The 26,819-nt window shown below is 41.8% G+C and overlaps 1 protein-coding gene across 2 annotated transcripts; it reads left to right on the top strand.

Annotated features, from left to right (window-relative positions):
- The first annotated feature begins 1,418 nt into the window (after positions 1 to 1,418).
- On the top strand, positions 1,419 to 25,136 carry nup50 (nucleoporin 50). Of its 2 annotated transcripts, XM_060903104.1 has the most exons (8): positions 1,419 to 1,560; positions 6,628 to 6,706; positions 15,261 to 15,344; positions 15,710 to 15,908; positions 18,683 to 19,321; positions 20,897 to 20,984; positions 21,096 to 21,214; positions 23,889 to 25,136. In XM_060903104.1, exons 2-8 carry the CDS (start codon positions 6,638 to 6,640, stop codon positions 24,086 to 24,088), a joined length of 1,398 nt encoding a protein of 465 aa, XP_060759087.1. In that variant the 5' UTR covers positions 1,419 to 1,560; positions 6,628 to 6,637; the 3' UTR covers positions 24,089 to 25,136. The 2 variants fall into 2 exon arrangements, with proteins under 2 accessions (XP_060759087.1, XP_060759088.1); XM_060903105.1 differs by lacking the exon at positions 15,261 to 15,344.
- Positions 25,137 to 26,819: the final 1,683 nt, after the last annotated feature.

Below are 26,819 nucleotides of genomic sequence, written 5' to 3' on the forward strand. Positions count from 1 at the left end.
ATCATTCTAAATAGGAATAAGAACGGACATGTAAATTTTCATAAAAACACAGATGATTCCTGGTTTTAAAAATGAAAAAAAAAAAAACACCCCAGTTTTAAAAACACAATATGATTTTATGCGCGGTGGCACGGTGGTGTAGTGGTTAGCACTGTCGCCTCACAGCAAGAAGTTTCTGGGTTCGAGCCCAGCGGCCGACGAGGGCCTTTCTGTGCGGAGTTTGCATGTTCTCCCCGTGTCTGCGTGGGTTTCCTCCGGGTGCTCCGGTTTCCCCCACAGTCCAAAGACATGTAGGTTAGGTTAACTGGTGACTCTAAATTGAGCGTAGGTGTGAATGTGAGTGTGAATGGTTGTCTGTGTCTATGTGTCAGCCCTGTGATGACCTGGCGACTTGTCCAGGGTGTACCCCGCCTTTCGCCTGTAGTCAGCTGGGATAGGCTCCAGCTTGCCTGCGACCCTGTAGAACAGGATAAAGCGGCTAGAGATAATGGATGGATGGATGGATGGATTTTATGCACTTCAACACTAGTGGCTTGGTTTGCAATTAGATGCGAGCAGTAGCAAGTGGAAAAGAATGTTTATATACATATATTTCTGTTGAGTCTTGACGTCTTTTATTAGTGTAAGATATGATGCTAAAGATTTAATGAAAAGTCTGAAATATCTGTCGGGCCTCACTCTATCTGAAACACCACTGATTTTCAAACTGTTATTTTGAAGACATTTTTGATAAATTTGTATCATCAAAACAAAACCAGAGTACAGGTATCATATGATGTCATGCTAAAATTATTTTCCATACTGGACCTGTTTTGGAAGCCCTGGTTCGAACCCAGCAGCCTGTGTGGAGTTTGCATGTTCTCTCCGTGGGTTTTCTCCGGGTGCTCTGGTTTCCCCCACAGTCCAAAGACATGCAGTTAGGTTGACGTGGGGTGGCCTTGGGCTGAAGTGCCCTTGAGCAAGGTACCTGACCCCTGACTGCTCTCCGGGCGCTCTGGTGTGGCTGCCCACCGCTCTGGGTGTGTATGTGTGTGTTCACTGCTTCAGATGGGTTAAATGCAGAGGATGAATTTCACTGTGCTTGAAGTGTGCATGTGACAAATAAAAAAAGGTTTCTTCTTCTTCTTAAAATGAAAATGTATCCAAAACTTTTTTTCAATAAATATTTTTAAAACAAACTTATTGATTATGATGTAGATACATATAACTGGAAACAAAAGTTGTTGTTTTTTTCTGAATGCAAAGCTATTTCAGTAGCTTGAAAACTGAAAACAGCATGAAACAGTTTCATTTGTAAAACCTTGCCGCCATGTTGAATGTAGGCCATCCTTCACTGGATGGATAGTTCGTATCCGGAACTACATTTCCCAATGTCAGGGCGTCTTCTTTGCGCATGCGTACTTTTCCTGCACGACGCGCGAATATCCCGTTTTTCTAAAATGGTGGCGTGTGGTCGAGGGACCCGGCGGCTGTTGTTTTAAGACCTGCGATATTACGAGTTAGTCTCTGGGTTATAAACGACAGGAGTGTTTGTTAACATTCTCGTGGCTTGTCAAAAAGGTGTGTATTTGATTATATGTTTCGTGTTTAGAGATAAAATACCTGACTTGTTAGTGAGGCTTCTGTTTGTGTATTATGTCTCCAGCTAACAGCTAACACGCTAGTCATAGAGAGGGAAGGGAAGGGAATGGAATGACCGGCGGGCATTTAATTTACATTTTACCCAAAATTACTACAGACGGTGCAGATGGCAAACACGGCGCAAAACCACTGAAGAACTAGATTTTTTATTCCTTTAAATACAGAATAACCCTCACAGACTATCAGGGATATAAGCCGGACAGGCTAGCTGAGTTAGCTAGCATGCTAAAGTGTCGGTGAATTAACTGTAGAGAGCTGTAAGGTTTACTAGCGGAAGTGACGTCACATCCCAGAGTCGGTGTGTTTTCGGTTCATCGTTAGTTAATAACACAAGTAACTAATGAGTAATTATACATAAATGTCTGATTACAGAGTAGTTTTTATGCCCAAACCGAGGATTGTTTTGGTGTGCAGGAACCACTGATCAGAATCAGAATCAGAGTTATTGGCCCAGTCTGACTGACACACACACACACACACACACACACACACACACAGGTTCCAGGAGTTGGTGTCTTTCAAGTGATAAAGGGGGAAAAAAAAGTGTGAATGTATGTATATCATATGTAAGATATGTCATGAGCAATAAGGACAATATAGACATTACACAATATAACAAGTGTTGCCAGGCAAAACAAAAGCTCGCCCGGTAGCACTTATGATGAATATGAAGGAAGAAGGACTCCCTAAAGTGAATGACGCATGAAATGGAATGACGAATGACAGGTAGTAAATTTGAACAATAAATGGTCCCTTGTCATTCAGATTCTTACAAATGGAATAACGATTGAAATCTTTAGTTTTAGACCTCCCTAGGATAAGGTAAGTGGGTGCTTGGTGGGATATCAGCTTTTACAAATGGAATGACAGGGTTTCTATATGTATTGACTTACTTTGAGCTAATGTTGTCAGTGATATCACCTTTTACAAATGGAATGATAAGGTTTCTAGGTGGAATGACATACTTTGAGGCAATGTTATCAGTGATATCAAATTAACAAATGGAATGACATTGTTTCTAGGGTTAGGGTTAGGTTATAGGTGAGATCACTGATAACATTGCCTCAAAGTATGTCATTCCACCTGGAAACGCTGTCATTCCATTTGTAAAAGGGGATATCACTGATAACATTAGCTTAAAGTATGTCATTCCACCTGGAAACGCTGTCATTCCATTTGTAAAAGGGGATATCACTGATAACATAACCTAAAAGGATGTCATTCCACTTAGAAACAATGTCATTCCATTTCATGAGCTGAAAGCATGTCATTCCACCTACATTTCAATCGTTATTCCATTTATAAGAATCTGAATGACAAGGGACCATTTATTGTTCAAATCACTAGCTGACATTCGTCATTCCATTTCATGCGTCATTCACTTTAGGGAGTCCCGAAGGAAGATATGGTGAAAAAAAATAGGTACCCTATGGATCCATGTGGCTACTGCTTATAAATAAAATTGTTTTCTGATACCATGTCCATACAGTAAATATAGCATATATTTATGAGGCAGTAGCTACAAAAATGAAGCGTAATCCAAAAATGAACAATTTAAAAATCACAGAAGTAAAATATACCAAGTGTCTGTACTTTATATTATTTACCAGATTAAGGTTGGTCCGTATTGTGAAATACTGTGACCGAGGTCTTGAAAATATTTTCAAGACCTTGGTCACATATATAATATTTTTTTTCCTTACCAAATTCTAACAGAAAATGAGAGTGCCCGAAAGGGAGACCATATTTAGAACAAACCTGCTACAAGCTCATCAAAAACCTGTTTGACAAGCTACGTCAGCTTGGAATTTTCCAAAAAGAAAACTTAATCTAGATCACTTCCCTGATCTAGGCGACAAAAATGTTGGCAAAAAATTGCTACTATGTCTGTTGTTGTGAACGAGCAAGTCGTCAAAGGTCTATACCCGGGGTCCAGGTCGTAGGATTCCAGACCGCTCGCGAGCCAATCAGAGCGCATGACTTGATGTAGGGCTGTTAACTGATGACCGTTTGACCGGTGGTTGACCGAATCAGCATCAACCGGTTAATTTTTTTTGGTTGTCGGTTAAAAAAAAAAAATCAATCGTTTTGAAGCTGCCGATTTTGGAGCGGAGAACCTGGAATTCTGTGTTGTAAACGCTTGGGGCATGCCATGCAGTGTAAGGACGACAGCTGACAAATCAGAAACACCCATTCAGTCATGTCCCGCCCTCCCGCCCCAGTGACAGCTGCCACTCGGTGAAAGAAAAAAGTGTAGACACAGGCTTTTTAGCTTACAAATTACTATTGTTTTTTTTTTAAATTATTATTAGAAGGCATATCGAGTTTAGTCCTGCCTTGGCCAGTGCATTCTGAAAGTATGTTTCGGTCTGTAGCCAACAATGCATGTTATATCTCTCCACACAAACTAAAGGCGCAGATGCCGACTTTTTCACGGCTGAATCGTGCAGATCAGATTTTTTTTTTTTTAAGGGGGGGGCGTTGGAGTGTCTGAATAATTTCATCAGAGTAAATTCTGTATTAAAATTACTAAATAAGCAAATGCCGTTACAGTCCATGAAACAGGAAGTATGAGAAGAAACCAGTAAATCAGAAAGCTGCGCACATTTGCGCAGCTTCCGCGCAAACGTGTGCAGCTTTCTGATTTACTGTTTTCTTCTCATACTTATACTTCCTATGTTTCATGGACTGTAACGGCATTTTCTTATTTAGTAATTTTAATACAGAATTTACTCTGATGAAATTATTCAGACACTCCAAACCCCCCCCCCCCCCCCCAAAAAAAAAAAATCGGATCTGCACGATTCAGCCGTGAAAAAGGCGACATCTACCAAAAGGCGTGCCGTTTGCATCCCTGTTTAAACTCGTAGGTTAACCGACTTTAACCGGCTAATGAGGCTCGGTGGTCGGTCAAGATTTTTTTTAGTTTTCGCCATCCCTAACTTGATGCAAACCGGACTGCAAAAAAAAAAAAATATTTATATTATTTTACTCTTACCTGGCTGACATACACACACTGTTGCCATGACCGAAACTCTTATTTCCCGGAAATGGCCCGGTGCTAGAGCTCAGTGGAACACACCTGCCCTCTGTAATAAGCATAAACATGTCTGAAAGCGATTTCTTTAGTCCATTTATTTCGAACGGTGAACCGAATTATATACGCTCACCGGCCATTTTAATTGGAACACATGTATGCGCATGCACAGTGCACGACTGTTACATTCTTACATTCTTACAGCACGATGAGGCAGTAGGCACAACAGAAACAGTTTTGACCTTTTTGGTGACCTTGACTGCATGACCCTCAAAATGCTGGAGGTTCTATTTGAGACCAATGCCCATCTATCCTGAAAGTTTCATGAAGATTGGTCCAGCCATTTTCCAAACAAAGAAACCCAACCGAAAACAATACCTTGCCCCCTGGTGGACTCTGTCCTGGGGCGAGGTAATAAATATGCAATCTACTATAACTAGTATAACTATTATACAATATATGTGATATACAGTATGTCTAAAATATCTCTAGTATGCAATATCTGTAATTTAACTATCTGTCATATATATATATATAATATATATAATAAACACTATATTATGCATACAATATATATAATATCAATAATATACAATATCTATATTTAAGTTATTCCACAAAATTGAGTCGTACATGAGCTGATAGCTGACGAGGAGCGTAGCACCAAGTTAGCAAAAGCCATGTATGACGAGATTGAGTGGAATAACTGTTTTATGTCAACAATCACTGGATTTTGAGAAAGAGAGCATTTTTATTTTTTGCAAATTCAATAAATAAAAACTTTATACAAAGCGTGTGACAAAATTTCTGCTTAGAATGTAAACAAACCGACAAAACGACAGGAGCAATTTGTGAAAAATGTGATAAGAATTTTTGAAAAAATAAATAAGATACGTTCTTACCGTCAAATACTTTTATTCCATATTTTATTGCCCTTTTTTATTGTATTTTTTTTGGGTTTTGTTTGAGTTTTTATTTAATCCTCGGTTGCTTCAGCAACACGCCTCGCCATTTTGTTTTTCTCTACTCACGGTATATGAGCTGATAGCCTAGTAGTAGAGTAGCCAAACAGAATGTGCGATTGCTCATATCCAGTGAATGTGGATAGAATAATATACAGTGTAAATTATAAAAATGTATGCTATCAACAGTATAAACAGTACACCATATACAGACCTTAAACTGAAGTCAGGTTTGTCTGTTAATCCAGTAAAAAAAAAAAGTAAAAAATGCATTCACTGCATTTAGTTTTCTATTACATGTAGACTAATAATAATCCAGTTGCTCAACTATTTTAAACTCTGATTAAAATTTCAGTTCAGGATTCATTTTATTTTATTCCTGAAGCTATAGTAGTTTATCTGAATCATCTGAATTACACTTGGCTCTCCTCAGATTGATCTCACTGTTTCCCTAATGCTGGGATCAGACTACACAATATTTTTGTATTTAACGATGGTCACTGTGTCAGATTAGGCACATCATAGTGCCGTAAATTCTTGCCGTGTCTTGGTTGGACTCGGGAGATTGGCAGCGCTACAAATTGTACCCTGACTAATCATTGTTCACTTCCTTACACGTCATCAGGGAGGAGGGTCAAGAATTTGTCACTCATGGCTACAGAAGGAAAATGTCATTGGAGTTGTCAAACTAGGCGAGAAAATACAAAAGGATTATTTTTGGTGTTCTTTATGTTACACGACAAAGGCCTGTTCATCATTCCCAATGTTCGTATTTGGGAACGATGCTTGAAATTTGTCAGCCGTGACAAATTTAGGCTGTGTGTGTGTTTGTGTGTCTATAGGCTGATCCTGGTATTACCATAAAATCACTTGGCAAACTCATAAAATTCCATCAGTGCAGTTTTTCACAGTGATTGTCAGTGTTGTTTAATTGTAACTGGTTCTTGGTTTCTGTCTTTTTTTTATTATTATTATTTTTTATCTCAGAAAATTTGTGATGGCAAAGCGGATTGCTGAGAAAGAGCTCACAGACAGGAACTGGGATCAGGAAGATGAAGGAGAAGAGGTAAGAGGACATAAACATGAGCTGTAATATACATACACACATATATACATACACATGCAGGGTGGAGTAGAGGAGGAACAGCTGCTTGTTGTTCCTTTGTACCATAAGCTGCTATACGCAAGACACAAAGAAATACACAGAGTGCAGAATTATTAGGCAAGTGAGTATTTTGACCACAACGTCCTTTTAATGCATGTTGTCCCACTCCAAGCTGTTTAGGCTTGAAAGCCTACTACCAATTAAGTATATCAGGTGCTGTGCATCTGTGTAATGAGAGGGGGTGTGGTCTAATGACATCAACACCCTATATCAGGTGTGCATAATTATTAGGCAACCTCTTTTCCTCTGGCAAAATGGGTCAGAAGAGAGATCTGATAGACTTTGAAAAGTCTAAAATTGTGAGATGTCTTGCAGACGGATGCAGCACGCTTGAAATTGCGAAGATGTTGAAACGTGATCACCGAACAATCAAGCGTTTCATTGCAAATAGTCAACAGGGTCGAAAGAAGCGTGTGGGAAAAAAAAGGCGCAAAATAACTGCACATGATCTGCGGAAAATCAAGCGTGAAGCTAACAAGCAGCCATTAGCATCCAGTTCTGCCATATTCCAGAGTTGCAACATCCCTGGAGTGTCAGAGTACAGGGTGTGCAATACTGAGGGACATGGCCAAGGTAAGGAAGGCTGAAAAACGACCACCACTGAGTAAAGGCCTCTGCATGCTCTTGCGACAAGGCTTTCGCAGATAGCTTTTCGCAGACAGTTGTAATTTATCGTTGAGCGGGGAGTAATAGGCGTGCGCGATGTTATTCACCGGCACAACGCAAGGGGGCGCGAAGTCGCTAGGAGTAGTTGGTGGGTGTGGTTAGTGGAGTGTTTATCCTCCGGTTACTTATAATGACTAGAACTTTTTTTTTTTTTATAATGACTAGAACTGGAGTCGTATAGATGTACGTACTTCCTCAATCAACCGCTCTTCATGCTGCTCCATCTTCGCTCGTGTTTTTAAAAATGCCAGTCGTGAAAACAAAACAAACCGGGACAGTAGGGAAGTGGAAGTGCGTGTACAGCGGATGTAGAGTGGACCAATCAGAGCCCTCTTGTCTGCGAGGCTTCTGCGGTGGTCACAATTTTTGGGAGGTGCGTGCAGAGCGTCTGCGAAGGTGGGGGGGCTACGCAGACACTATCTGCGACACCGTCTGCGAGGACTGGGTTGTCAGCATAAATTGGCCTTAAGGCACACAAGATAAAACGTCAAGACTGGGCCAAGAAATATCTTAAGACTGATTTTTCTAAGGTGCTGTGGTCTGATGAGATGAGAGTGACTCTTGATGGACCAGATGGATGGGCCTGTGGCTGGATCAGTAATGGGCACAGAGCTCCACTCCGACTCAGACGCCAGCAAGGTGGAGGTGGAGTACTGCTATGGGCTGGTATCATCAAAGACGAGCTTGTTGGACCTTTTCGAGTTGAGGATGGACTCAAACTCAACTCCCAGACCTACTGCCAGTTCCTGGAAGAAACCTTCTTCAAGCAGTGGTATAGGAAAAAGTCAGCATCTTTCAAGAAGAACATGATTTTCATGCAGGATAATGCTCCATCTCATGCGTCCAAATACTCCACTGCGTGGCTAGCCAGTAAAGGTCTGAAAGGTGAAAAAAATAATGACATGGCCCCCTTGTTCACCTGACCTAAACCCCATAGAGAACCTGTGGTCCATTATAAAACGTGAGGTCTACAAAGAGGGAAAACAGTACACCTCTCTGAACAGCGTCTGGGAGGCCGTGGTTGCTGCTGCACACAATGTTGGTCGTGAACAGATAAAGAAATTGACAGAATCTATGGATGGAAGGCTTTTGAGTGTCCTCATGAAGAAGGGTGGCTATATTGGTCACTGATTTGTTTTTGTTTTGTGTTTGAATGTCATATGTTTATTTGCAAATCTGGAGTTGTCATATCAGTGTACCTGGTGAAAATAAATAAGTGAAATGGCTACATATTTGGTTTTTATTAAGTTGCCTAATAATTCTGCACAGTGAAAGTTACCTGAACACATACATATTCTCCTAAAATGGCCAAAACTAAAAACGCCCCACTCTAACTTCCATACATATTCAGCTTTGATATTTATGAGTCTTTTTGGTTGATTGAGAATATAGTTGTTGTTCAATAATAAAACTAATCCTCAAAAATATAACTTGCCTAATAATTCTGCACTCAGTGTACATCAGTAAATATTGTACAGGTATGTTAAAAGTCTCAAGAAACAGACTGATTTTTTTTTTAAAGATTTTTTTGGGGCTTTTTGCACCTTTATTGGATAGGACAGTGTAGAGACAGGAAATGAGCGGGAGAGAGAGACGGGGAGGGGTCGGGAAATGACCTCGGGCCGGAATTGAACCCGGGTCCCCGGATTTATGGTATGGCGCCTTATCCACCTGAGTCACGACGCCCCCAGAAACAGACTGATTTAACTTCCAACACCGAGGCTGATTGCTCACATTATAACAAGGCAGAAGTGTTAGGACAAAAGGTGAACTTTCACTCAACGCATGAAAGTATGGCCAATAAAAAGACAAACGGTTGAGTGCTCTTCTGGGGAAAAAGAAAAAAAACAACTTAAGGATCATGAGTTAAATAGTGGTCATGTGAGCCGTGTGCTGTTTCTCTTTACTCTACATTCTTGAATTATTTAAAATGAGTCACTAGTGTGGCGGCACGGTGGTGTAGTGGTTAGCGCTGTCGCCTCACAGCAAGAAGGTCCTGGGTTCGAGCCCCGGGGCCGGCGAGGGCCTTTCTGTGTGGAGTTTGCATGTTCTCCCCGTGTCCGCGTGGGTTTCCTCCGGGTGCTCCGGTTTCCCCCACAGTCCAAAGACATGCAGGTTAGGCTAACTGGTGACTCTAAATTGACCGTAGGTGTGAATGGTTGTCTGTGTCTGTGTCAGCCCTGTGATGACCTGGCGACTTGTCCAGGGTGTACCCCGCCTTTCGCCCGTAGTCAGCTGGGATAGGCTCCAGCTTGCCTGCGACCCTGTAGAAGGATAAAGCGGCTAGAGATAATGAGATGAGATGAGTCACTAGTGTAGAACCTTTATGGTTTAATAAGAAGGTTTGTTGAATTCAGATGAGTGATGAATTAACATGTCTAGGTCTCGGCTACTGATTTAGCGCAGTTTAAATAAAGAAAGAGAAAAACAAGATTCTTTTGAGTCTTAAATGTTCTTTCATAATTATTTCAAATTGTTTTATTCCTTGTTTGCAGTCCAACTTGTTTTTTGTCATTGGAGCAGGAAGTAATCTCTAGATGAGTTGCGTATTGAAGTAAAATTCAACAGATTATTTGATGGGCAGCACAGTGGTGTAGTGATTAGCGCTGTCACCTCACAGCAAGAAGGTCCTGGGTTCGAGCCCCGTGGCCGGTGAGGGCCTTTCTGTGTGGAGTTTGCATGTTCTCCCCGTGTCCGCGTGGGTTTCCTCCGGGTGCTCCGGTTTCCCCCACAGTCCAAAGACATGCAGGTTAGGTTAACTGGTGACTCTAAATTGACCGTAGGTGTGAATGTGAGTGTGAATGGTTGTCTGTGTCTATGTGTCGGCCCTGTGATGACCTGGCGACTTGTCCAGGGTGTACCCCGCCTTTCGCCTATAGTCAGCTGGGATAGGCTCCAGCTTGCCTGCGACCCTGTAGAACAGGATAAAGCGGCTACAGATAATGAGATGAGATGAGATTATTTGATTATAAAAAGAGTCATTTGTGTGTTGCAGCTCTGTTGTTCAGATCAGACTTCACAGTTCAGCTCGCAGCAGCCATTCGGTCTTTTTTTTAATTTTTATTTTATTGGATTATAGAGCTTCATTAAGGTGCTTTCTTACTATGAGTGTGAAAATATATTGTCCAAATCGTTAGTATTGAACCTTCAGATGGTTATAAACATACATTACTACTATATACATTCAAGTAAAAATCCAAAGGAAATAAGCTTATACATGCAGCAAAAACAAAGCTGGAACAGACAAAACACAAGCAGCGCTACATAACCAGCCTAATTGCTGGGTTTCACGTGACATCACATCCGCCTCATTAGTTATTCAAAACTTTAGCTGGTGGTCTACCAGAGCTCAGTTGACAAAGCGTTTGTATGAAGAAGGTGCATTGCTCGCATGAAAAATACCTTACGCTTGCGTTGTTTTAGGTTGTTCGAATCGATTAAACTGTGAAACTGATAAAGGTTTCTTCAGGGTTCCCCGTGCACTAATAAAAAAGGGTGAATGAACACAGGATTTCACAAAAAGACGTCGAGAAAGGTGGCTTTTGAACCTCTCAGTGAAATCGAAGAGATCCAAGTTGAAGCATGCTCGAGTTTGCAGTGAACACTTGGTGAAAGGTTTGTATCGCCCTCTCAGCTATGGCGTTAGTGTTTTCCAAGTACTTTTCTTGCTGTGTGTCGTTATTTTACGGTACTTTTTTAGTCACGAAGCGCTAAAGTGCCCAGCTGTTTCTTTGTTTACTCCTCACAAAGTCCATATGCATGAAGGTGGCGACAAAATTCTTCCCCAGCCATACAGTTACCGTACAATGCACCATGATCACGTCTCCGTCTTGTTTAACTAAGATCCAGGTCTTTAAAGGGGTTTCTGATGATCTTTGTGAATGATTTAGCTGAGAGATAAGAGCCAACACAAGTGAGAATCAAGCAAACTGTTGTTTGTTTACACTTCAACTTGCAGCGCTTTGTTGTAAAGATGCGAACGAAAAGCTAAAAAAAAAAACATACTTACACGGGCAAAAACAATACAGGATTCATTCGGCAGTGACTTGATCCCGAGGTCCTTTACCCAGCCACATACAAAAAACAGTTGTAAGCCTCCATACTCTTCCACGCTTTCGTCACACTTTTTTGCGGTGTAGAAGGACGTCTGCAACACCAGATAGTTCGAGATGTCGGGGAACTCGACTGAAGGGTAGTTTTCGAGATCGTATGACAAATCCTTCTTTCCCAGACCGTAGGGGTCGATTTCATTGCACATAGCAATCTCCTGAATATATCTAAAGCGAGCAGTGGCTTCTAGATTACGAGCGTACTCTGATAAGTTATTGATAGTTGTTTGCACTACGGCAGCTGTTTTAGACCACCAGCTATTTCACTTCCGGTAAAACCGCTAAGACAAGTCACGTGACTGAAACCCAGCAATATACATAACCAACCTAATATACATTCTGTCGTTAAGTTTCGTCGAGTTAAGCACAACTTGCTCATTTTCTCTGGGTAGTTATTCTGTGAAAATCACCAAAAATCACTCTCACTCACTTCTTTCAGCTTGTCCCACTTACTTGTCTGGGGTTGCTATTGATCCACATGTCCTATTAATTGGAGAATAGTTTTACGCTGGATGCCCTTCCTGCCGCAACCCTTCTATTTCCGGGCTTGGGGAAACAACCATGCGCGCACACATTCACACCTGTGGACAATTTAGAGTGGCTCTTTAACCTAACTGCATGTCTTTGGACTGTGGGGGAAACCGACACACCCGGAGGAAACCCACAGGGAGAACATGCAAACTCTGCACAGAAAGGCCCCCGTCGGCCACTGGGCTCGAACCCAGAACTTTCTTGCTATGAGGCACCAGTGCTAATCACTACACCACCATGCCGTCCGAAAATAACCTGTAAATATTTTCCTGTATAGCTTTTAGTAACAAATAAACAACCCTGAGCATCTCTCTGTCTGATTGTGGCTATTTATTTCTATAATAACATTCTGAATGAGAAACACGCTTCATGAACTAGTTTCCCTTTTGAATTTCCACTGCACTACAGAGACCATGATCATTATGGAAATACCACAAGTTATGCAAATTTTGTGACTTTATGATTTCAGCTCACAGCAAAATTACAGCAAGAGAGCAAAATTAAGGAGTAGGAGAGGAAACCGAGGTTGTGTTGTTTATTATTATGCTTTGCTGTATGTTTTTAAACTAACTGTTGATGCACAAATCACCGTTTTAAGCTTAGTCTTTCTTTCCATTGTCATATGCCAGTACAAGCATTTACAGAAGACCTTTCCATCATTTTCATAGTCGATTACTCATCATGCTTCCTATAAACTTTTACAATTACTCGTTAGCTAGTGATAAGGTTTTGAGGGAAGAATAAAATCCATGTTCCGAGGGTTGGCTCTGCTTTAAAGCTTTGAGCGATCACCAGCATGCACAACTGTAAACTCCACACCTCGGGTTTTATGGAATCCCAAAGCAGAAGATTTGCTTTTACCACTAGTCTGGATTATCTTAGCTTAGTTACATGTTCACCTGGAGCTGTGCCACAAGCACTTGGTGTCACATTACTGTGGTAATAAACATTTCCAGCTGCAATGTTCGTTCTGGCTGATAAACATACATATATGTTATTTCCCAGCTGGGAGGTCCGTATTGTGAAATACCGTGACCGAGGTCTTGAAAGTACTGAGCGAGGCCCTCTGGGCCGAGGTCAGTATTCAAGGCAGAGGTCACGGTATTTCAGCATACGGACCGACCTTAAGCTGGTAAATAATATATATATATTTTTTTCTTTACCAAATTCTAACAGGGCGGCATGGTGGTGTAGTGGTTAGCGCTGTCGCCTCACAGCAAGAAGGTCCGGGTTCGATCCCCGTGGCCGGCGAGGGCCTTTCTGTGTGGAGTTTGCATGTTCTCCCCGTGTCCGCGTGGGTTTCCTCCGGGTGCTCCGGTTTCCCCCACAGTCCAAAGACATGCAGGTTAGGTTAACTGGTGACTCTAAATTGACCGTAGGTGTGAATGTGAGTGTGAATGGTTGTCTGTGTCTGTCAGCCCTGTGATGACCTGGTGACTTGTCCAGGGTGTACCCCGCCTTTCTCCCGTAGTCAGCTGGGATAGGCTCCAGCTTGCCTGCGACCCTGTAGAACAGGATAAAGCGGCTAGAGATAATGAGATGAGATGAGAAATTCTAACAGAAAACGAGAGCACCCGAAAGGGAAAACTGAGTCGAGCCGTCATTTTGAATCCTCATTCACGGCTGTAATGCAAATTGCTTCCTCCTCGGTATACAAGTGCACTTCCATGGCAGGATAAAAACTACATTTTGCCACCTATGTAGTCCCCGATTTATACAAATAGGAGTCATTCAGGATTCAGCCATGTTTTTGCTTGACCAAAGTTATACAGTATTATGACCTTTTATATTGCATAAATAAAGCCATTTGGTGAAACTTTGAAGAAGAGATTGTACTGGTTTAAAGTTTTTACCTAACATAATATTATGTATTAGGATAACATGGTCCAAAATGGGCCTCATTAACTAATGAGATCAAACTGTTAGCAAGTTGGAGGTTTTTAGCTTTCTCCTGAAATTATGTTCTTCCTCAGGGTAGTAAAACTCGCTTTTGCTGTGAACACTGTCATTATCGCTATCCATGATGTAAAATTAATGCTATTCTCTTGAGAAGTAATATATTTATTTTTTCTTTACCAAATTCTAACAGAAAACAAGAGCGCCCGAAAGGGAAAACCGAGGCGAGCCGAGCCGCCATTTTGAATCCTCATTCACAGCTGTAATGTAAATTGCTTCCTCCTCGGTATACAAGTGCACTTCCATGGCAGGAAAAAAAACCTACATTTTGCTGCCTATGTAGTCCCCTATTTATACAAATAGGAGTCATTCAGGATTCAGCCATGTTTTTGCTCGGCGTTAGCAACAGTTACAGGTTTTTAGCTTTCTCCTGAAATGTTTTCTTTTATTTCTTCTTCCTCAGGGTAGTAAAACTCGCTTTCGCTGTGAACACTGTCGTTATCGCTATCCATGCTGTAAAATTAATGCTATTCTCCTGAGAAATGCTGGCAAAAATGTATAAGATTTTTGATAATCTTATAAATAAATCTTATAAAAAAGATAAATGTTGACAAAAAAATGCTACCATGTTTGTTGTTGTGAACGAGCGAGTCGCCAGAGGTCCGTAACTGGGGTCCGTACCGTAGGATATGGACCCGCTCGCCAGCCAATCAGAGCGCAGGATTTGGACCGTGAAAAAAATAATGACAGTTATGGAAAATAATATCTGAAAATTCAACCTTTTTTTTTTTTTAAATTCAAATTTGTTATTACAGCTGCATTGCAGCCTGCCCTTCATTTGTACGTTTGCCCGATGCCAATCGGAGCAAACCTTGGGGCCGAAACAATCGTTGTTGCTTCAGAGCAGCTGCCAGTGAGAACGGTTTAGAGGTGGAGCCCAAATCTTCAGGAGGTCTGTACTGGTGCTGGATACAGAACAGATTCACTGCTAACTGAACAGCCTGCTGCTGTTTAATCCCTCTGCGTGGTTTTCAGTAATATGTTTAACGTGTCAGCACTGATCAGGACACGTTCCTCTTCTGTACAAAACAGTTTTGGCCATTACAGCCAGTTTATAAACTTTTTTTTTTCTCTCTCTAATTATCGTCATTTTTTTCCCCCCATATAACCCAGCTCTGTGAGATAATTATTTTGTTGTATGACTAAAAATGTTTGCAGTATCTACAATTAACTCTGTAATTCTCTTCAATTAGGCAGGAACATTTTCAGTTGCAAGTGAGGAAGTGATGAAAAACCGGGCCATTAAGAAAGCCAAGCGTCGAAATCTTGGCACAGAGGTAATCAGGTTCCGTGTTTCTGAGATTGTCTCACAGTCTGTGCAGCTATTACACATCTTTATTTCCTGGTTTGTTATTCAACCATTAGCTAAAGATAATGCGCAGTAGTAGGGTGGGTCAAACACAAACCTTCAGCTTCTTCCACAATACTGGAGGCATTGATTTAAAAAAAAAAACTTTTCTAATGTGTATTCAGTAATGTTTAATTAATTTCAGTAATGTGTTTTTATTTAAACAGGTAAAGAATATTGTATCATAAGGATATCGGCGTGCTGAAATCTGTGTTAGTATATGTGATGAGTCGAGCTGAAGTATGTGATCAGTTCATTCATTAATTATGAATGAATTTTGTGTTTTTGCCTCAGGGAGAGAGTGGAGGAGCTTTTAAAAGCTTTATAGGTTTCTCTCTGACCCCGTCGGCTCCAGCGGCTGGAGGAACTTTCTCGGCATTTGGGAATGGGGCTGGATTTAAACCCCTCTCTTCTTTGACCAATGGTAGTGCTGCATCTGCCACCCCAAATTTTGGGGGTTTCACCTCTCCTGCCACCAGCAAGGCAAACACCGGTGAGGCATGGCATGTGTGTTTTGTTTGAGTTGTGGAAAAGATTGAATTTAATTAGGGGAGAAAAAAACCCTCAGTGTTAAGAGTTAAAGAGCAAATCTGGTGAATTTCATGAATTATTTGAATAATTTGACCATCTCTGGGCTTGAAGAAAAGAAATGCTCTGTTGCTAGCACATTTTCCTGAAAAAGTTGTGGGTCGATGAATAAATGAGAACGCGAAAGAAATCTGTGGAGATAAAGTTTCCTTTTTTTTTCCTTTCCTCCCTGAGGTAGCAAAATATTGCAAAGGTGAGTAACACGTTTGTTCTAATACATAATAGTTTTGACAGCATTAAAGCCGTGTGTGTGAATGTATATACATTACATTTATTTAGTAGTCTCTTAACTACTAAAATACGATTATGATCCAGATGGTGTGAGTCTAAAAACACAGACTGACCAGAAAAATGAAGTTTTAAATTAATTAAAACTGTAGTAGGTAATTGAATGTCAGCTGATTATGCATTTATGATGGAACAGTGTGTGTGGTGAATTAGCAGTGTTTGTTGGCGTTGTAATCCTATATTAGTATAATTAATTATTAAGAACTGTGATGGTGCAGGGCTCTACGTTAACTTTGAGACATGGTTGCCCATTCGGGCAACCATTTGAAGAAATCATGGTTGCCCAAATATTACATATTATTATTTTTTATTTATTATTCAACCTTCTCAGATGCTGTCTGTATCAACAAGCATTGACACTAGCGCCCCATGCGAGTAATGCGGTAATTAGTCATGTAGTGAAGGACATACCAATATTCAGTCCCCCCAGGATTTCGCGGGCCTTTTTTGTGATTGTTGCTGGCTAAAATGTCTGATGTTGCGGGGGGTTTTCCAAAAAATTGCGATGAAAGTTGCGGTGTTTCTTAGGTTTTTGTTGCGATTACATTGCGGGAGGAAGTGAAAGTTGCGAGAAATTGTTGCGATTTTCTCTTTTTGTGATTAAAATTGAGTGATATGTTAAATATTAAGTTATTACTGAAAAACTATTAATAAAAAAAACAGGCACTGAGAAATGGTCCTATAAACAACTTTACCAATATAAAAGATTACCAGGACTACAAAAATGCAGAAAAATAGGCTTTACTTATCCAAATGCACCTGTTGTTTCAAAAGTTAAAGTGCAGAGAACCTCACAGCACAACATGAAGTTACCTTAAAATATAATATAAATGCCTCAGCTTTCATGTAAGAAAAAAAACTATTAATACTAGTACTGTGTGCAGGCAGTCTCTCCTGAAGACTAAATTAAACAATAATTATAAACTAATAAAATAAATGGCTCAGGCTTCATAGAAGAAAAAACAATTTGAACAGAATCTCACAGTATGATGCTGAAGCTGCCTAAACAATGGAAAATAAAATACCATTTTAGCAAAAATGTTGGCATCCATTAATTTCTTGTATTAAGTAAAAAAAAAATAGTGCACACAGTCCTTCACTGTAAACATAACACACTTTCAGTAACAGAATTTAAGCCTACAGAAACACTGACTCGCACATGCAGTGTTGCCAGATACTGCTGACGTTTTCCAGCCCAAAATATGTTCAAAACCCGCCAAAATACACTTAAAACCGCCCAATCTGGCAACACTGCGCACATGCTGCTTCTCTTGAACGTATACACAGAAGTAAGGCGGAAGGTAGTTTGTCGACGTCACTTCAAGACGATGCCAACGATTGGTCAAATTTGCGGGAAAGTTGCGGTGATTGGATATAATTGCAACACCGCCCTGAATTCGCGGGGATTGGTTGAATTTGCGTTGAAGTTGCAAATCGCAACATCGCGAAATCCTGGAGGGTCTGAATAGAACACTGAATATGCACTACGCGATAATTATTAGCAATGGGAAACTGCGTTGTGAGCCCGCGATGTGCAAATGCGAATTCCGCTAGTTGTTGAACATCCCATAATGATAACATGGACGCGGTCTTTCCGAGTCAAACAATCGCAAATCGTGATGGAATTTCATCATAATATGAATGAATAAACATCGCTTTTCACGTAAGTTGACATATTTGGGTAGTTGCCCAATCGGGCAAGCATTTGTGAGAGTCTGGTTGTCCGAATCTATTGAATGGTTGCCCCGGGCAATCGGGCTACTGTTAATGTCGAGCCCTGAGACTGGTGGGAATATTACTATTCTTGGTGAACTCTCATACTAGCACTATCTGTTTTGATTGCCAGGTGTTTTGATGAAGTTTCTTCCGTTGTTAAACGCCAAATAAACGTTTCTTCATCGGCTTTTTAAATGCGTCACCCTCGTTGCGCATGTCTGTTTTGCAACTTCAGCAAAGCTAAATATTGTGACACGTACAGTTGACGCCTTGTGCTGTTTATTTAACGAACCACTTTTTGCCTGAATTCTTCAGAAAGTGTTGCTGAGAATGTTGTTTAGAGAAGTGAATACCTCAGTCCTAGCCTAGCATCATTTCTGTCCCTGGAAATCTGTCCTAGTTAAAGGAAGAGCGTTTAAGGCTAATGGGCCTGAGCGAGCAGGTGGAATGTGTGCAGACTGCTGCTATGCTGAGCTTCATGGGGCACAGTGGGCTAATTTTTTTTTTTTAATTCCTTTGTAGCCTAACATGTCCATCAGAGAGAATGAAAGGGAGGCAAGATCGGACGAGTATTTACTCCGACTCAGTCTGCTTCCCTCCTCGTTCTCCTGCTGGGTGTAAATTCATCACCGCTATTCAGTGCACTCACTCTCACTGTCCCTCCTCTTCCCTCAGGCACCTCATCATCCAATGGCCCAGCCTCCTCCTCCTCCATAGACTGTGGTGACATCATGGCCAATGGCTCCGCCCCCAGCCTGCCCGCGATCTCTGGAGGAGGCAGCAGCAGTAAGGAGTACAACCGGCAGCTCACAGCTCTCAACTGCTCTGTGCGTGACTGGATCACCAAGCATGTGAATGACAACCCGCTGTGCGACCTCAACCCCATCTTCCGTGACTACGAGAGGCACCTGGCCACCATCGAGAGCAAGTACGGCAGTGGCACAGCAGCAGGGGAGGAGCCGCAGCCAGGGAAACAGGCAAACGCCACCACAACCACACCACTGTCCTCCTCGAGCAGTAACGTTACACCGGCCGCTCCTGTTTTGTTCTCCAGCAAGAACAAGGACAGTGCTGCTCCTAAGAAAAGCTCCGTTCCTGCAGGCGTGACTTTCAACTTTGGCCAGAAGGTGGACAGCTCCGTGCTGAGCTCTGTCAAGTCCGCAGGAGCTTCCGAGGCTTTTGTTCCTTGCCGCTACGATCCTAAGATCTTTTCCACCCAAATTCTGTTCAGTGCAGAAAGCACAGACTCTTCTCCAGGCACCTTCTCTTTCACTGCAGCCAAGACTGAGGCAGCCAGCAACAGCCAAGCAGCAGGTACACACTTTGACAAATAGGGTCCTTCAGGTGCGGCGCAAAACTGTACAGTGCCAGCTGTCAGTGAAGTGAAATATATTGTACTTGTGGGACAAAACCCAAACAGAGGCTTGATTTTACAGTAGAGATTCATACTGAAGCCGTATGAAGATGTTCACGAAAAGAAGTCCGCTTTGCAATCGATTTGTAATTTATTATTTTTCTCCCCCACACGGCGTCAGTAAGTGGAATTAATCAGCACGTGCTATTCTGTTTTTGGTTAGGTTTAGAATTATTGTTTTTAATTTTATTTAATCAGAAATTTCGTGAATACAGTTTATTTTAAATTCTTAGATTATTTAAATATTTTATCGAGAGTATGTCTTTACTACTTAGCGTATGTCTGAGTATTTTAGATAATCGTGATAACTTTAAAACCAGATCAACTTAAAATCGTTGATAAAGTATGTTCTAATTTCAGGGGACGAAGTGTCAGTGGCACAACAGATAGGGATCCAGTATTTAGTGGTTCTGGTATGAGATTCGCCTGAAATTCTGGAGTGATGTGAGATCAGATTTGCCATATTTTTATATCTGATAGACTGCTTGTGCCATGAGCATGTATAAAATTGGCAGATCTTGTGTATGAATGTACAGATGGGTGGTGCGGTTGCATTCCCCTTAGAGGGAAGAGTGACTGCAAATCAGTTCTCTGGCTGATCGTCTTTATTCTGTGATGAAACATTTTTGTCCTGATGTCTTCCAGGGTGAACCCACCTCCATCCACAAGGGCTCACTGAATGGTCCGATCAGAGTTAAACTGATGCAGCTCACGTCCTATAGCCTTCACAGGCACCAGATCTCAGCCTAATCGAACACTTATGGGAGATGTTGTGCTGATGTATTAGACACGGCTCTCTATACACTAACTGAGGGAATATCTTTTGGAGGAATGGTGTTCATTACTCCGGTGCAGAACCAGAGACTTGAATCTGTGCCAAGGCTTACCGAGACTATTATGGTGATCCAACTACTTACTGACACCCTACTGCTGTCCCCCCCCCCCCCGCCTTTTATTTGTCACCTATAATGAGTAACCTTAAAGCATGCAAGTTTGTAGTCAAGAACAAGTCGAGAACTCAAAACCAGAGCTGTGATGCTGATGTTGTAATGGAAAAAAAAAAAAAAAGGACTGGTGCGTCCCTAACAGCAGCTCACTATATGTATATTTCACTGATTTATTTTCAGTAATTATATGAAAAGATAGCTGGCAGAATTGATTAACCAACCGATCTTTCATACAATTAAATAAAGCGTTAATAAGGTTTTCTTATTAATCATTAATTCTGTTTCTGCTGAGATGGCTGTCAGTGCCCCCATGGCAGTGAATTAAGCTTTAATAGTAATAGGCATTTCATCAAAGGCAAATTATACACAAGTTCTTCTCATGTGAGTCAGCCTTTATCCTGAAATAATGATCGTCTCCTAGCAGTGTTACGTTTTGCTAAATTAATGCAAGCATACCAAGAAAAACCCAGTAGAATGAATGCTCTTCATGGTTAAGCGTTTATATTTTCTTGTCCTTCTCCATTGCAGATGAGAACGGAGCCGATGAAGAATCTGACGAGCCGCCAGTACCTGTAGTCCGAGAAATCAAGGAGAAAGATGCCTTCTACTCTAAAAAGTAGCTTAAAATTCACTTCTCTTTTTAATGCATCATTAGAATGAATTTGGTCTTTTTCTTTTTTAAAATGCATTATGTTGCTATAATATTTGCTCCGTCTATGTATTATAGGTGCAAATTGTTCTATAAAAAGGAAAACGAGTTCAAGGAGAAAGGAGTCGGTACACTGCATTTGAAACTGGTTTCAGAGGGCAGGCTGCAGCTCCTGGTGCGCGCAGACACAAACCTGGGTAAAACACACTCCTGATCAAATAAACATGAGATCCTCTTCTTTAATTTAAGCACTTGATGGAACAGTTTCCTTCCATCAGCAATAAAAATGGTTCCAGTACTTTTATTTCTCCATGAAAAATACAGACATGAATAGATAATGCCTGTATTTTCTGTAGCGGTTTCTCTCGTCTTTTTGGAGGAGGTCAGACTGAGAGACCCAGATTCAGATTAAATGTGAGGCATGTGACTGCTCTTAAAGAGGAAGAGTGATGTGAGGAGCAAGAAGGCTAAAAATGAAAAAGGCAGCTGGTGATTATAACTGAGGGAATAAGTCTGTGTGTGTGAGAGAGAGGGAGAGAAAACAGTATTTATTTAGATAGAAAGTGAGTCATTCCCCCTGGTGGACATTAAAAGAAATGCAGTCATTTTTGGATCGCATGTCTACTTTTTCAGATATTCTTTCTCATCTCATCTGTAGCCGCTTTATCCTTCTACAGGGTCACAGGCAAGCTGGAGCCTATCCCAGCTGACTACGGGCGAAAGGCGGGGTACACCCTGGACAAGTCGCCAGGTCATCACAGGGCTGACACATAGACACAGACAACCATTCACACTCACACCTACGGTCAATTTAGAGTCACCAGTTAACCTAACCTGCATGTCTTTGGACTGTGGGGGAAACCGGAGCACCCGGAGGAAACCCACGCGGACACGGGGAGAACATGCAAACTCCGCACAGAAAGGCCCTCGTCAGCCACGGGGCTCGAACCCGGACCTTCTTGCTGTGAGGCGACAGCGCTAACCACTACACCACCATGCCGCCAGATATTCTTATTATTACGCTAATATTTCCTTCTTAAGAAATCCTAGCTGACCATTAACCAGAGATTTTACCAACTAAATGCACAGCTGGACGGGGCAGTCGGACACTGCCAGAACACGAGTCTCGTTATACAGCATAGCCTAGCCTTCGTTCAAAGCTAATTATTACCAAATATATGACCATCCATCCATTATCTGTAGCCGCTTTATCCTGTTCTACAGGGTCGCAGGCAAGCTGGAGCCTATCCCAGCTGACTACGGGCGAAAGGCGGGGTACACCCTGGACAAGTCGCCAGGTCATCACAGGGCTGACACATAGACACAGACAACCATTCACGGACACGGGGAGAACATGCAAACTCCACACAGAAAGGCCCTTGTCAGCTGCTGGGCTCAAACCCAGGACCTTCTTGCTGTGAGGCAACAGTGCTAACCACTACACCACCGTGCCACCAAATATATGACCTGTCCTACCAATTTAATGACCAAATTAAATATTCAGTCCAAAATAACAGGCATTCGGGCTGGTAGAAGGAATTTCACTCTGAGTACTGCTTCAATATACCGTGAGTTGGCCTAGTGGTTAGCGTGTCCGCCTCTCGATCGGGAGATCGTGAGTTCTACTCACGGTCAGGTCATACCAAAGACCATCATAAAAAATGGTACCTACTGCCGTCTGGCAAGGCACGCTGCAATACAGATGTGAGTGGGGAGTCAAACTCTAGCGGTTACCAGAGGACCAGCCCCCCACTGTAACCCTAGCTATGTAATAGGCGAGAGGCTGAGGGCTACTAGCCTGGGCCCGCCCATCCTAAGCGTGATGCAACACGAGGGCCTGTTGTGAGCTTAGTCTGGCCAGGCAGGCTATCTACAGCTCTTCCAAGCTCCTGAAAAATCGGGAGCCAATCAACTTTGAGCATCTCCAACGGCCCTGGGTAGAGGCGTGTTCAAGGCACTGATGTAGTAGAACTGCGACCGGAAGCCATAGATTGTTTACAGAATCTATGCCGGAAGCGCTTCATTCACTAGAAACATTACGAACATGAAGCAGCGGCAAGCCTTTGACACAGCGGTAGATGCTGTATTGAAAGCATTCAACGGGAAGTTCTCATTGAAAACGGAGCAAAGAGCAGCCCTGGAGGTATTTATCTTCTTCCTGTTACTCAAGCAGTTTCCGTCGCGTCACATACGTCAGAGGAAAGAGTGATGTGATTGGTTTAAGCTTCGTCACAGCCTTTTCTGGCTTCGACCAGTAGCAAACTGAGAAATTTCAGGGAGGCGGGTCAACCACGCGCTTTGGGAAACAGTTGGGCTTAATATCTTTGCCAGACCAAATGCTCGCAGAGCTTTGAAGTCGCGTTAGCCAGACTAGAGGGCTACGGAAACGGAGATCGGCGGTGCCCGATGCGCCACATAGTGTGGGAAGGACTTTGATTTGACTGCTTCAATATATTCATTTCTTAAGGGGCAAAATTTTTTTCCCATCAAATGCCTGTGGATTTGAAGCGTTCTGCGTTCAGTTCCTCAACATCAGTCTGTCGAAGCACATGAACTGGACAAATTATACTTGTTTAATGTTCTGTAGGAAAAGAGCTCTCCCTGTGTGTAGCTTAAAAAGGTTTGTACGGTGACAGGTTTGTGGAATTTTATTTAGATCCCATAGTTGAAGAAGAATATCGAATCTACTTGAATGTTTTGTTTGAGATTCTTTTTTTAATTAACAAGACAGTTGCTAAAAATAGATTCTAAAATTGCGTCTTGCACATCCGCCTTGAAAATAAATCCGAAACAAAGAGTAGCTTTAAATTTAAACGGGATGCTCTAAATTAATATCGTCTTTGGCATGTCTAATTGACCTCTTCTCTGTAGGTAACATCCTGTTGAATATCATGGTTCACTCCTCCATGCCGTGCTCACGGACAGGGAAAAACAACGTCATGGTGGTGTGCGTGCCAAATCCCCCAGTGGACGACAAGAACCCCAGCACTGCTGTCCCCATGCTGATTCGTGTTAAAACAGCAGAGGACGCTGACGAACTGCACAAACTTCTGCAGGAGAAGAAAGCGTGAGCTCCCTCCTCCCTTTTACAGACTCCCCGCCCCCTCCTTAATAACGTACATCTTGTATTGCCTGAATGTGGTTTGCACGGCATCGCACACATCATACACACCTGACTCGTGGTTATCTTTGTCCATTTGAGCAGTCTTCACCCGCATGCCAGCACACACCCTTCGTGAGCATTGGCAACACATCGGTTCAGATACTGTGAAAAACTTTACAGAAATGCTGGTTGAATTTGGTGGTTGTTTTTGAACTTAACAGAACATAACATACTGAATAACAGTCCGTACTGGTTACACGCTAAAGTGAAGTGAAGATACAGGCTGTAACACGCCTGCATTCTGAACATTCCATCAGATTTTCATTTTGCTGCTATTATTAAACCGATAGAGTGAAGCTGAGGAACTCTTTTTATTCATCTATGAATGTGTGCAGATTAAATAAATTAGATTTAAAATATGAATTGGAGTTCAGCTTTGTACTTGCACCTTCCTGATAAAAAGGGAAGTTCATTTCGGGGGGAATGAAAAAGTATTTGACTGGCTTAATGCCTCCTCTTCTCAGAAAGAGAATAAACATGTATGGGAAATTTATAAACTACAAAGAAACCTTTATTTTCTTAAAATTTAAAAAAAAAAATTTTTTTTTTTGCCAATTATTTGATTGGAAGCATGCAGGCATCTAGATGTTAATGTTTAAAGCTCATTTGAGGCCTGAATAAAGTATTTGTTTTTATGTTCTGCTCGAGGTGTTTGCTGTAGTTGATATTTATTCTGAACGAGTTCTCTGCTCCTGTAGAGTGCTTTGTGTAAACGAGTCCTGTAAACTTCTGTCCATAAACAGCAAAACAACATTATTAAGACAAGTAATGATCTTCCTAGTGCATCTGTCTTAAGTGGATCTTGGTTAAAGTTGTTTTTATGGTTTTAATTGGTTGTTTTTTTTATTTTTTTCTAAGTGACCTTTGTAACGCCTTCGAACACAAGGCATGCATTCAACAGCACCAAATACATTTTGTAGCTTTGTTAACTGGCAAATAAATCGAGCTGAAAAATATTTCAAGTTTTCTTTGTCACAAAGTTGTGTTGCTGTGCACCAGTAGCTTGTTGCTGCCTTTTTAAAAATGTGGTATGATGATCCAAAACTCCTGGCACCCTCTGAAATGGAAGCTGTGTATCAGTAACTGTGACATGTTTCAACAAGTAAGATTAGTTTCATTTGTGTACACTTTTTAGGGAGAGAATGTTCACTTGCTTGCTTGCTTGCTTGCTTGCTTGCTTTTATGCCTAAGGATTGGAACGCTGTGCTGAAGAGGCTGGATGGTACTTCAGCCAGCTCCATGCTGGCGTCTCGATTTTATACCCCAGGACTAACCACTAAATGCCTTGAGAAGCAAAATGCAATACAACCCCGATTCCAAAAAAGTTGGGACAAATTGTAAATAAAAACGGAATGCAATAATTTACAAATCTCAAAAACTGATATTGTATTCACAGTAGAACATAGACAACATATCAGATGTCGAAAGTGAGATATTTTGAAATTTCATGCCAAATATTGGCTCATTTGAAATTTCATGACAGCAACAAATCTCAAAAAAGTTGGTACAGGGGCAATAAGAGGCTGGAAAAGTTAAAGGTACAAAAAAGGAACAGCTGGAGGACCAAATTGCAACTCATTAGGTCAATTGGCAATAGGTCATTAACATGACTGGGTATAAAAAGAGCATCTTGGAGTGGCAGCGGCTCTCAGAAGTAAAGATGGGAAGAGGATCACCAATCCCCCTAATTCTGCGCCGACAAATAGTGGAGCAATATCAGAAAGGAGTTCGACAGTGTAAAATTGCAAAGAGTTTGAACATATCATCATCTACAGTGCATAATATCATCAAAAGATTCAGATAATCTGGAAGAATCTCTGCGTAAGGGTCAAGGCCGGAAAACCATACTGGGTGCCCGTGATCTTCGGGCCCTTAGACGGCACTGCATCACATACAGGCATGCTTCTGTATTGGAAATCACAAAATGGGCTCAGGAATATTTCCAGAGAACATTATCTGTGAACACAATTCACCGTGCCATCCGCCGTCGCCAGCTAAAACTCTATAGTTCAAAGAAGAAGCCGTATCTAAACATGATCCAGAAGCGCAGACGTCTTCTCTGGGCCAAGGCTCATTTAAAATGGACTGTGGCCAAGTGGAAAACTGTTCTGTGGTCAGACGAATCAAAATTTGAAGTTCTTTATGGAAATCAGGGACGCCGTGTCATTCGGACTAAAGAGGAGAAGGACGACCCAAGTTGTTATCAGCGCTCAGTTCAGAAGCCTGCATCTCTGATGGTATGGGGTTGCATTAGTGCGTGTGGCACGGGCAGCTTACACATCTGGAAAGACACCATCAATGCTGAAAGGTATATCCAGGTTCTGAGCAACATATGCTCCCATCCAGATGATGTCTCTTTCAGGGAAGACCTTGCATTTTCCAACATGACAATGCCAAACCACACACTGCATCAATTACAGCATCATGGCTGCGTAGAAGAAGGGTCCGGGTACTGAACTGGCCAGCCTGCAGTCCAGATCTTTCACCCATAGAAAACATTTGGCGCATCATAAAACGGAAGATACGACAAAAAACACCTAAGACAGTTGAGCAGCTAGAATCCTACATTAGACAAGAATGGGTTAACATTCCTATCCCTAAACTTGAGCAACTTGTCTCCTCAGTCCCCAGACGTTTAC

This window comes from Neoarius graeffei, chromosome 21 (assembly GCF_027579695.1).
Source record: "Neoarius graeffei isolate fNeoGra1 chromosome 21, fNeoGra1.pri, whole genome shotgun sequence".
Taxonomy (NCBI): Eukaryota; Metazoa; Chordata; class Actinopteri; order Siluriformes; family Ariidae; genus Neoarius; species Neoarius graeffei.

What these genes read in the sequence shown, in the direction of transcription:
- nup50 (XM_060903104.1), top strand. Translation starts at nt 6,638, where the DNA reads ATGGCAAAGCGGATTGCTGAGAAAGAGCTCACAGACAGGAACTGGGAT. An exon ending in AGGAAGATGAAGGAGAAGAG is followed by an intron (nt 6,707 to 15,260) that starts GTAAGAGGACAT and finishes CTCTTCAATTAG; the next exon opens with GCAGGAACATTTTCAGTTGC. An exon ending in CACCAGCAAGGCAAACACCG is followed by an intron (nt 15,909 to 18,682) that starts GTGAGGCATGGC and finishes CTCTTCCCTCAG; the next exon opens with GCACCTCATCATCCAATGGC.